The sequence below is a fragment of the Pinus tabuliformis genome, chromosome 9 (assembly GCF_031772625.1).
Source record: "Pinus tabuliformis cultivar Carrire ecotype Pingquan chromosome 9, CPIR1, whole genome shotgun sequence".
Lineage (NCBI taxonomy): Eukaryota > Viridiplantae > Streptophyta > Pinopsida > Pinales > Pinaceae > Pinus > Pinus tabuliformis.
The window spans coordinates 1,116,878,528-1,116,891,645 of record NC_142307.1 but is presented as its reverse complement, the minus strand read 5'-3'; the positions used below and the strand labels follow the sequence as shown (position 1 = coordinate 1,116,891,645).

Below are 13,118 nucleotides of genomic sequence, written 5' to 3'. Positions count from 1 at the left end.
AGTGCATCAGCTTTGGGCCAATAACCGTTAAATCTGCATATAACAGCATTATGAGTTAGATATGAGTGTAGATCTATTACCTCTGGCAATGATATAGTTAAAATAGGTGCTTCTGACTTCTGTTCCACAATGTAGGGTCCTGGAAGCTCTGGTGTGGATGCTGTTCTGTGTTGCATTGGTTCTTTTCCTTTAACTGCATCGCGGAAAGAGCCTGGATTTTTTGAGCTGGTTCCCTTGCATCCGCCTCGGAGTCTGAGGTTGAGGATGATGGTTGAATCTTTGACAACTCCGTAATGCTGGAGAGTGTGTTGGTCCTGCATACAGATCCCTGAGAATAAGAGACTTTGGAGTGCTGCCGGAATTCCCAATTTGATCTGGATCTGTTTTTTTAACTCCTGGACATCCATCCCCTCCTTGATTTGTGCACAACAGTGTTTGCCTTCTACAGATCTGATAAATATTTGTTTCAGATCTGATGGATCGGCCTTAATCAAGCCCTGATTCTCCAGATCTGGCGATCGTCCACCTCGTATCATCCATTTCTTAGATTCTGGGCGTGCCTTATTTGATTCAGGACCGGTGATTCGTGTTCTTTCCTCCCCAGGGCTCTCTGATATCAGATCTGAGCCGCTCCTGCTTCTTCCAACTGGAAATGAGCCAGTATTCTTTGTGGCTCCTGCTCGCGCAGCTGTCTCCGGCCAAATCTCTCCGTTCTTACCCTTAATCGCAATTTGAGGCTGCGGATCGAGGTAGGGTTGCGCTATCGTTTGCAGATCTGAACGTTTACGGTGTGAATCTTCCTGGCCGTAACCTGTTACAGTAAGGGAAAAAGGTTTATTATGAAAAAAACCTTTAATCAGATAATGGGAAACCGACCATGACCTGAGAGCAGGCCATTCATCATCCGAGGCTCGATTCGTTGCTGAGGGGTTGTGATCTCGTCCTCTGCATTGCCAGATCCATATCAGCGCACTCGGTTGGGTTAGTCCGGCGTTCAATCTCCCTGTGTTCTTTGTCTTCTCTGCCTCTTCGCAGATCAGCGTGTCGGCGGCACCGCAGAACCTAGCCATTCTTTGTTTCAGACGCGAACCCTCCTCTTCCTATGATTGCCCTCTTAAGACTGTTTCTCTTATTCTTATTCTTATTCTTATTCTTATTCTAATTCTAATTTTAATTTTAATTTTAATTTATATTATATTTATTTTTACAATTATTTAAAATTAACAAAATAATAAATATAATAATATTAAATATTTAATAAATTTTGAAAAACAAATATTAAATATAAAATTTAAATGATAACATATTTGCTATAAATGCCTATCAAAGAAAGGATTATATTATGAATGATTATAACCGGCATAAATGCATATATAAAATATTTAAACATGAAATAAAAAAGAAAAAGAAAATATATTAATATTAAAATTAAAAAAAAAAAAATTATAGAAAGGAAATGCAATTTTAAGTTGGGAAAATTTGGTTAATGGGTTGATGTTAAGAGAATAGAAAATAAATAAACATACGAGAATTATATTATGAATGATTATAACTGGCATAAATGCATATATAAAATATTTAAACATGAAATAGAAAACAGAAAAAGAAAAAAAAAAATATTAATATTAAAAAAAAAAATGAAAAAAAAGGGAAGAAATGCACTTTTAAATGGGGAAAATTATAAAAAATATTAATCATGAAAATAAAAGTTTAAAACAAATTGGAATTTCAAATTTGATTTTTTTCATCCATTTGCGAAAAATATAAAAAATAAAATATATCGAAAATAAAAATAAAAAAGAGATCGCAATTCAATTGGAAAATTTTCACTGCTTTTTTAAATTTAAATTTAAATTTTGACTGCTTTGGGCAAGTTTCTTTATTTTCTTTGGATCACTGATTCTGGGATATATATACACACCGTTTGGAGAGTTCAGGAAAAAGTAAATTTGTCGGTGAGAAATCTTGAAGCTGTGTAACGTAGTTTGAATTTGATATCAGGGTTTGGAGCACAAAAAGTTTAAACTAATTACCAAAGAGATTTAATGGCCAAAATACAGTATCAGTGCAGAGGGCTGATAGGCTTTGTAGTTCTGGTGGCTGTTTTCTTGGGCAAGGCCACCTCAACCCACGGACGAACAGAAATAGAATCATAACTAGATGTCTGTAACAGAATCAGAATCAGAATCATAACTAAATCATAATTTTCAATTTGATAAGTGGCGGTGGAATGATCTAAACCGGAGAAATTGATATTTGGGTGCAGAGATTTAAAGAAGTGTTGTCAGGTTGAAGGAAATTAGTAAGAGCTAAAGAGATTTAATGGCCGCAATACGCTATCTGTGCAGAGGGCTGATAGGCTTAGTAGTTGTAGTGGCAGTCTTGTTGGCCAAGGCGACTTCATCCGACGGACGAACAGATAACAGTAGTAGGGCCAACATATCGTCCATGAATCACCCGAAATCCGATAAGCAGCCTATCACTGCGGCCTCCAAATTTGATTTGCTGAGCAACTTGCAGAAAGGAGACACGCACAGTGGACTCATGGAGTTGAAGAAGTTTATGGGAACCTTGGGATATCTCCCGCCTCACACGCCACCCACACCGCTGTTCGACGACCATCTGGAGGCGGGCCTCCGTTTGTACCAGAGGAGCTTCAATCTTTCTGTGACGGGAACTTTAGACAGAGCCACCCTGCACGTTCTGCGAGTTCCCAGATGCGGGAGGGAAGACGTTCGAGACGGGTTGCCTCTCATGCTTCTGCCCAGACCGAATACAAGATCCAGCGGAAACCGTAGCCATTTGCCTCCCCCACTGGAGGGCCAACAATGGAAGATCCTGCGCGGTAACAAAAAGTGGGAGACCACAAGAAATCTGACCTACGCCTTCTCCAGCCTCCCCGAGTCGAACATCCTGTCCAGCAAAGACATTAGGTCTGCAGTGGCTTCCGCCTTTCACTCGTGGGCCGCTATCGTTCCCATTGATTTCCACGAGATCGATGACTTTGAAGGGGCGATTATAAAGATTGAGTTCTTTGACGGAGACCACGCAGATGGATTTCCCTTCGACGGGCGTCTGGGCGTACTGTCACATGCGTTTGCACCGGAGGACGGGCGATTTCACGTGGACAGCGCCGAGGTTTGGACGGTGAGCATGGGCATCACGGATGATAGGTCCGCCATGGATCTTGAGTCGGTGGCGCTTCATGAAATCGGGCACCTCATTGGGTTGGACCATTCCAGTGTTGATGGATCCGTCATGTTCCCCAATCTTGAAACCAGAAAGGTAAAGCGTCAGTTGAGCGATGACGATATCGATGGCGCCACGGCTCTCTATGGCCCTCGCACTTTCCGGCAGAACACTGAGAGTCCACAGCATGAGGGTGATGAAGAATTCACGAAGCTTCCCAATTCCGGGCACACTGCACTTGTTTGGTCTCCGTTTACAATTGTTTTTCTGAAATGCTTCAGTCTGGCGGTTTGTTTGTTAAACTTTTCTTGATTTTAGGGGATAAAGGTTTGACTTATTCATGCTAAGTACAAAAGTTTGGAGGACACAAAAATTACAGCGAATACATTTCTTTCAAATTTATAATAGATTTTGTGTATTTGAATTCTTTTGCGAGCAAAGCTATTAATGTGCATGAAATCGAATGGCTCTGGAGTAAACTCTCTGTAAAACTTACTTTCGTAGCTCAACTCATTCTTTATTTGATTTACATAATGTAAAGTTCTTCAGAAATACGCAAATCTAAATGCGCTTTTAGATACTTCTATGACAGCAGTTCTTCAGTGTTTCAAATCTTTTAATGTTTTACATATTTATTTATAATAACTTAATTTTTATTAATTATTATTTTTGATAAAATTAATTTCCCAAAGAGTGGCCAGATTGTCGAGTGTCATTCTAAGATTATTTAAAATTCATTTAAAACGGTTAGAACATTTGTCAATGTTGTTAGTAGGACTATTGTAATCTTGGATGTCTTGTAATTTAATTTTTCCGCATCATAATTTTCAAAGTTTGGATGTCTTGTAATTTAATTTTTTGGATGATAATTTTTATCTTCAAACATGTTTTTTTGGTAATATTCAATTATTGTTTATTCTTTTGATGATTACATTATTTTTTGGTCACTTTGATTGAACCTCGGACCCGGAGGACCAACATCCTCGATTATTGACCATCACTAACAACTGCCTCACTGAACTTTTTCCACATTTAAACTTTAATAAAAACTAAACTTTACATACAAATTCTTAAACTTTAATAAAAACTAAACACTACATAAAAATTCATATTTCATAGATTTAAGTGTTATTTTTTTCACTTACTAGTTCAGGGATACCCGGGTCAGTGGGTAGCTGCTACATCTAGGGTTGTTTAACACTGAGTGGATGTCACCCAAAGGGCATCAACACCCCTCGGCCTATTTACTGACCTGACCCCAAGAGCTTTTGGGATTCGACCCTATGACCTCCCATTGGCGAGGCACTTGATTTGATCCATTGAGCTAACTCTTGGGGCTATTTAAGTGTTATTTACTAAAATAATCTCTATATTAAACAAAAATACCACTATTTAATATATATGTAACAAGTACTATTTACTTTTACATTTATTTATCTATACCATTAAGATATGTTTATGAAAAATTAGATAACTTTTCAATACGTTTACTTCTATTTCTCTATACAATTAACATATGTTTATGAAAAATTAAATAACTTTTTATTGAAAATTTAGAATAGTTCAATTATTTTTTCAAACTATAAACTGTTGACACCTAATCATCAAGATGGGGGAATAACTGAAATTGATGTAAATAAATAATAGAGAATATGAATAGTCACCAGGAGATGAAATGAACAGTCTCTCCCTCATGTATATAATATACACCAACTTAAATGAAATCAATGAATTGTTTCGAGGAGTTACTGTCTGGTCTGACATGGTATCAGAGCCAGCGCCAAACACCAACCTAAATGAAATCAATGAATTATTTTGAAGAGTTACTACCTGGTCTGACATGGTATCAGAGCCAGCGCCATTTTTGGTTTCCCTCTGCTTTGTAACTCCTTATTTTGGCTATGTTTTGCCTTGCATACAGAGCGCTGCTCCTCTGCTCTTCTCTGACCATTTTTTATTCATAATCACCTGCATATAATACATTGCTCTACTCTATAATCTTCCTTGCATGCGCCGAGTTTTCTGTCAAACATAATACTGACTGATAATCCTCCAACGCCTCTAGCCACATCTAGATATTCCAGAAATAGAGGATCTGTCATTGGAAACCACTAGTCGCAGTGCTGCTCAAGGTGCGAGATGAAGTGTCAATTGTGGGTGGAAGCAAGGAGATATGCTGGTGTGGCTGATGGGACGTTACTGTCTTGAACGGGCTTGTATTACCTCTTTGCTGCATTGACTATGGTAGTGGGGTTTATCCCATCTTCACCATACTCCTGGTATCATTTATCCCATACTCCGCACTGATATACATCCATATCGTTTAACCTTACTGACAATTGTATACATTTGGTATACACATATTCCGCACTGGTATCCCATATCGTTTAACCTTCCACTGATTATAACTATTGATTATACGTTGATTCTCGCTGGATCATGCGTTGTATTGCACACGGGTTCTACTTCAACGTATGTGCAGGAGTTACACAGGTGGAAAGTGTCAATAGCCTCATTAACAGAGGTAGATAGGAATGCAATGAGGATCTGAGAAAAAAGAACATGCAGCTGTCAAAATTGATCTAGCTAATGTAGATCTGATTGCAACTGAGCTTGAGTTGGACAAGAAAGTGGCTGAGAGGACATTGCGAGAACATAAGGCTGATGCAGTAGCAGCTATACAGTCTTTGCTTCATTGATAAAGCTCATTTTCGTCTTTAAATAAGATAGTAAACTCAATAAATCTAGTTGCATTAATCAATTTTTTAGCAGCAAAAGTTTTTTTTCTCCACAAAAGCACATTTTTGCTAGCAAAAGTATTTCTACAGCACTCAGATTTTATAATGCATTCAATCATATCTATTGTGGGAATATTTCTCACTCGCAAGGAGAACTATCCTGAATGGTCCCGGATGATAAAACACACCCTCATTTTCAATGAGTTGTGGAAAGGAGTGTGTGTTGGAGATGGAGACAAAGAGCCAGAACAGCCTACCTCAGACAAAGAGTTCGCCATTTGGGAAAATAAGAACAACAAAGCCTATGCATTAATTGCAGCATCTGTAAGTGAAGAGGCGAGTCGCCATATTTCGCCATTTTCAACTGCTTTCGAAGCCTTACAAAAGCTGAAAGAACTCTATGACTCACATTCTGCACTTGAAGTTGTTCAACTCATGATTAAAATCTTCACTCTTGAATTGCAAAATAATGATCCTCTTGCTCTTGCATCCGAAGTAAAATCTATAATGCATGATATCAAAGCCACTAACCTTGAATTGGATATTCCTCTTATTGCCTTTCTCAAGGCACTTTATCCTACTTATTCCAATTATCTTGAGTCACTGCAAGCAAATGGAAATCTCAAAGATATTACCTTTGACTCTCTTGTGAAAAAATTTGCTGAAAGAGAGAAAGCTTTTGGAAAGAAGACAACCCCTGAATCTTCTGAAGAGGCTGTGTGCCTTGCTCATAAAGAAAAGAATCCTGCTCAAGATTCTTCCAGAGGAAGAGGTGGTCGAAGAGGAAGAGGAAGATATTTCAGAGGTGGGGGGGGGGGGGGGGGTAGACACTCTCAAGGAGAAAAGGTAGATTTGCACTGCATACACTGCAAAAGAAATGGATCACATGATGCCTCTACACGCAAGTTACCATGGGACAAAATTGAGCAGCAAAGAAACCAACAGAAAAATAAAACTAATGATACAGATAAAGGTAAAGCACCTGAATCCACTCATTACGTTGTGGCACAATGTAATGTTGGAGTAAATGAAGATTTATTTAATGCTTCACTTGCTTCTTGGGAAAATTATTGGTTGCTTGATTCAGGAGCAACTTGCCACATGACTCATAGAAAAGATTTTTTTGAAGAATTTATTGACAATGTTGATGGAGTAGTATACTTTGCAGACCAATAAAAAATCAAGCCATCATGGCTTGGCACAATCAGGCTTAAATTGCTGGTCTTCTAGACTTCCTTCTGCATCATGTTCTATATCTCCCACAACTGAAGAGAAACTTGCTATCCTTGGTCCACATCTGCCAGCAAGGTCACTCCATTCATATGTTTGATGGAAAGCTTGAGGTGAGAAAAGCATCTGACCACTCACTTGTCATGAGGGGAATAGAAGAAGAAAGGTTTCTCAAGCTACAAGGTACCTCTCCTCGTGCACAACATTTCTCATACAACTTTTATTATGAAGAAGGTACACTTCCATCAAGTTTATTATGACATGCTAGATTTGGACATTTGAACTATGACAACCTCCGCTTGTTGAAGAAAAATGGTGTTGCTAGTTTGCCTACAATTCCTAGGAAATTTAAGCAATGTGATACTTGCATTCTAGGAAAGCATAGCAAACAGTCTTTTCATGATTCACATTCAAGAGCACATAGAAAAATTGAACTCATTCATTTAGATTTATGTGGTCCAATGCTTGTTCCTTCTGCAAATGGAAATAAATATATGATGACATTTATTGATGACTACACCAGAATGTGTTGGGTTTATTTATTGAAGAACAAATCTGATGCTTTTCAAACATTCAAGAAATTTCATAAATGGATTGAAAATGATGCACACTCTCATATTGGGTCTATTTGCACTGATAATGGAAAAGAATACACATCAAATGAATTTGAAAACTATCTTCACCAACATGGGATCAAACATCAAACCACTGTGCCTTATAATCCCCAATAGAATGGTGTAGCTGAAAGAATGAATAGGATAATCTTAAATATGGTACGCTCCATGCTCTTCTTCAAAAATGTAAAAATAATGTTTTGGGCTGATGCTGTTCTATGTGCTGCATATATAAAGAATAGATGTCCATCTAATGCTATTAGAAACAAGACTCCATATGAAATGTGGTATGGGCACGTTCCTTCGGTAAAGCATCTCAGGGTCTTTGGTTCCACCTGTTATGCCTTGATACCAAAGGTACATAGAAACAAACTTGGTGCAAGAAGTCGTAAGTGTATCTTCCTGGGGTATTCAAACACCTCCAAAGCATACCATCTCTATGATGAAGTCAATAAAAATTTTGTTGTATCTAGAGACGTAATTTTTCTTGAATCATCCAAAACTGACAATGTTGTTGAGCAGCAACTTGATCGCTTGGATAGATTCGCAAATGCAAAATCATTTCAAGAATTTGATAATTAGATTTCACATCTTGAAGGGGGGATTCCTATACTAGATCAACATGTGGAATCTTCTTCTGAAGAACTCTCTCCCCTGCATGAAACTCCAACAACGGATGATGCTTTAAGTGATGTGATTGATAGAATTGGGAGACTCAATCTTGATTCAGTCCCAACTCAATCAATGGAGCAGCCTGGACCATCTAAGAAAGGTCCTCCAAAGTGGCTGATAAAGACACTTGAAAGTGTTCATCCTAATGAGGTTGGAAAGATAGGAACTAGAAATTCAAACCAGCAAAATGGAGGTGATGTAGATGACTCTAATTGACCTGTTGATATGGATGTTTCTTATGATTGTGAATTGAATTTGTCTACAGATTTTGAACCAACTTCCTTCAAATAAGCTGCTTCTCATGATGAATGGAAAGAAGCGATGCAAAAGGAGTATGATGCCCTCATAAAGAATGGCACTTGGAAGCTGGTTGATCCTCCATTAGGAACCAAACCAATTGGCTGCAAGTGGGTCTACAAGAACAAGTATAAAGCTGATGGCTCACTTGACAAGCACAAAGCCAAGCTTGTGGCAAAAGGTTTTGCATAGAAGGAAGGGGTCGATTATGAGGAGACTTTTGCCCCCACAGCAAAATGGGCTACCATCCAGACACTCTTTGCCCTAGCAGCTCAGAACGGTTGGAAAGTCCATCAAATGGATGTAAAAACTGCTTTCTTGAATGGAGATCTAAAAGAGAATGTTTTTATGTCCTAGCCTGAAGGATTTGTTGTGAAAGGACATGAACATAAAGTATGCAAACTTGTGAAATCCTTGTATGGCCTCAAACAAGCACCACGAGCCTAGTATGAAAAACTAACTGAGCATCTTCTGAAACTCAATTTCAAACATTATGATCTTGATGATGCAACTTTATTTGTCAAGAAAGTTGGCAAAATAGTTGTATATATTATGGTATATGTAGATGATCTTTTGATGACAGGGAACAATGAAAGCTACATTGCATCCATAAAGAAGGAATTGGGGAAAAGTTTTGAAATGACTGATTTGGGCTATGTTCATTACTATCTTGGTATTGAAGTAACTCAACATCCGAAGTCCATATTTCTTTCTCAAAAGAAGTACATTGGAGATCTGTTGAATAGGTTTGGCATGACAGAATGCAATCCTCTTGCTACTCCAATGGAACAAAACTTAAAGCTCACATCTATTAAAGGAAAAGAATTTGAGGATGCAACAAAGTATAGACAACTTGTAGGAAGTCTCAACTACCTAACTACTACCAGACCAGACATTTCGTTTGTTGTTGGAATCCTCTCCAAGTTTATGAAAAAGCCTTGTGAGGGACATTGGTTTGCTGCAAAAAGAGTTCTAAGGTACTTGAAGGGAACTCAAGACTTTGGAATCAAGTATACACAAGTGGACAACTTTAACTTAATTGGATACTCTGATTCAGACTTCGATGGAGATAAAGAAACTGGGGTATCTACTTCAAGATATGCTATGAGTCTTGGATCAGGAGCTGTCCCAGGATATACTATGAGTCTTGGATCAGAAGCTGTCTCCTGGAGATCACGCAAACAATCAGTTCCAGCAGATTCCACAACAGAAGCAGAATACGTGGCAGCAGCTGAGGCAACAAAAGAAATTGTGTGGCTCAGGAAAATTCTTGAAGATTTGTAGGTAAAACAAGTACAATCAACTCCACTCATGATTGACAATACCTCTGCAATAAAGTTGGCCAAGAACCCTGTTGGGTCCCTATAATACTAGTGATTACCCCATTACTATTGTAGTTATACCCCTTATTTATATTGATGTACCCATGTAGTGCCCATATTGTTACTATTGTGCCACATAGAAGCCCACTATTGTTATTGTTGTGCCCTACAATATTATTGTTATGTAGGCTTTGATTGTATTGGGACCACTTAGACTCCTATATATAGAAAGGAGGTATTTTCATTTGTATCATCCAAGAATTGTTCATTTATGTAATGTAAAGGAGGTTGCCCCCTCGAAGAGGCTGAATTCTAAGGCGTGGATCTCTCTTTTCTATCTTTTTGTGAGCTGGTTTCATAACATTTGGTATCAGAGCTTTGGATTCTAGGGTTTCGCTGCTCCAAACAGGTCATCGTGGCATTTTCGCTATAACTTTTTTTCTGTGACGTTTCAGAAGTCGCAAAAAAAACCCATTTGAGAAGACATCGCGTGAACCTTGGGTCCAAATTTCAGATCTTTTCGCGCGATATTTTCGGAGATATGATCTCAGGAAGTTGGTCTTTTTGATGACTCCTGAATTACACTCAAAACAGGTGACCTGGGGAAAATCGTCATAACTTTCTTTCTGAGCATCGGATTGAAGTTTCGTAAGAAGGTACAGAAAGAGGACGGACTGTAGTTTTTTTGGGTGTTTTTCAGATCCAAAGGTCGAAACAGTGACTCGTGGCACGTCGTACAACTTCGCTCTACTGAACTAGTCTAAAAGCAAGTCACTGTGGGAGATTTCACATAACTCTTCCTTGGAGAATCCAATTTGGCTCAGACTTGTGGCATTGGAAAGAGGCTGCAGAAGGCTACTACAGGTAGCAATTTCAGAATTGGATGATCCGAAATTACAGAGATACATCAGATTCAATATCAGGCTTCTATAAAGTGAAAAAAGGTGTGTAGTTTTTTTTTTAATTTTTGTGTAAGCTTGGTTTAACGGAATTCAAAGGGCATAGTAAAGCATTATTATCGGTAACTGATGCCCCGAGGAAAGAAAATGCAAACACCTAGTAAGGACCTGAAAGCTCTAGCATGACTCATGAAGAAGAGGAAGAAATGCTACATGATATATCAAAATTACAAGAACAAGTGCAACAAATGTCACGCTCACAAAAGCTAACAGAAGCTAAGATAAGTGGCGTGGAATCTAAGGTAAATGGCGTGGAATCTAAGATAAAGGGCATGGAAGCTAAGATGGAGGATTCGATGGCAAATTTGAAGATAGATTTGAATACAAACATGGAAGAATTGAAGAAGTTGCTACAAGAAAGGGTCACTAATGGTGAAAAGGTAGTAAAGGAAACTCATGATGAGAACAAAAGAAATGTTAATCATGATTCCATAGACTCTAATGTTGGATCAAAGACTCACCATGTTCCAAAAATCGATATGAGGAAGTTTGATGGCAAGGATCCCGCCACATGGATATTACAGATGGAGCAATTCTTCGATCTCAATAATGTGCAAAACACACAAAAGGTACGTATGGCAACTTTATATTTGGAACCAAATCAGTTTGTATGGTATCAATGGCTTTGTTCTCGTAAACCATTTATCACTTGGGCAATTTTTACGGAAGAATTGATAGCACATTATGAGGATACAAAAAGCAACACTTTTTTTAGCCAATTGATAAGTCTCAAACAAAAGGGTTCAATAATGGAGCACATTGAGGAGTTCCAAAAATTGAACATAAGGGTAAAAGATATTCCAGAGGAGCATAGGATTGATGTGTTCATAGGGTCTTTAAAGGATAATATCCAACATGATGTGCGCCTTTGGGAACCTGATTCATTAGAGAAGGCATTCAGGTTAGCAAGAAAAATGGAAAGCAAAATTATGGCAACTAGGAAGCATACCATTCACAACTATAAAGAAGGAAGTGTTGTTGCCCATAGTCTTCCACAACCTACAAGGTTGACACCACAACAATTGGAAGAAAAAAGAGCAAAAGGGCTTTGTTACAATTGTGATAGCAAATACACAAAAGGTCATAAGTGTGCTGAGAAGAAATTATTCTACATAGATTGTGAAGAGGAAGAAGAAAAGGAGCAAGAAAGGTCAAAAGAAGAGGATATATTCCAGGAACAAAGCCTAGATGAAGAACAAATAAATCCGACCATATCTTGTAATGCATTGGCGGGAATTACCACTCCTCAAACCATCAAGATAGAAGGACAAATCAAGAAGAAAAAGGTAATAGTGTTGATTGATTCAGGAAGCACCCACAATTTTATTCATTGTAGGGTAGCAAAAGAATTGAATTGCTTCCTATATCCAGCACCAGAGTGTCAAGTGATGATTGCAAATGGAGGAACAATAAATTGTTCTGGAAAGTGCCATAATATCAAGCTATCCATGGGAGAATATGTATTGACTAGCCCAATGCTTTCCATTCCAATGGGAGGTGCTGATGTTGTACTAGGAGTCCAATGGCTACAATCCTTGGGTACAATAGCTTTTAATTTTCAAGAACTTTTCATGAAATTTTCTGTGGAAGGAAAGGAAGTTGAATTAAGGGGTATTGCAGGGAAACCAGGAAAGATAATCAGCTCTAATGGAATGACAAAGCTTCTAAAAAAGGAGCAAAGAGGTGTAATTGCACAATTATGTTCGCTAGATGTTTCCACATTGGAATCATCTATTTCTCCAGATCTCCAAAAAGTCCTGGACAATCATTCCAAGGTATTTGAGACTCCCAAAGGTCTCCCACCTATGCGTGATCATGATCATGCTATTCATCTGATTCCAGGAAGTGTTCCTCCAAACATCAGGCCGTACAGATATCCATATGTCCAAAAAAGTGAAATTGAACGTATGGTTGCAGAAATGCTAGAGGCTGGTATAATTCAACCGAGTCAAAGTTCTTTCTCAGCTCCAGTAGTATTGGTGCACAAGAAGGATGGATCATGGCGCATGTGTCCAGATTATAGGGAGCTCAACAAGCTCACTATTAAAGATAAGTTCCCCATTCCTGTTATTGATGAATTACTGGATGAATTGCATG

The 13,118-nt window shown here is 38.3% G+C and overlaps 1 protein-coding gene across 1 annotated transcript; it reads left to right on the top strand.

Moving 5' to 3' along the window:
• Positions 1-2,322: 2,322 nt before the first annotated feature.
• Positions 2,323-3,501, top strand: LOC149152575 (metalloendoproteinase 1-like). The gene has a single exon (XM_089443528.1). It carries the CDS (start codon positions 2,323-2,325, stop codon positions 3,499-3,501), a length of 1,179 nt encoding a protein of 392 aa, XP_089299654.1.
• Positions 3,502-13,118: the final 9,617 nt, after the last annotated feature.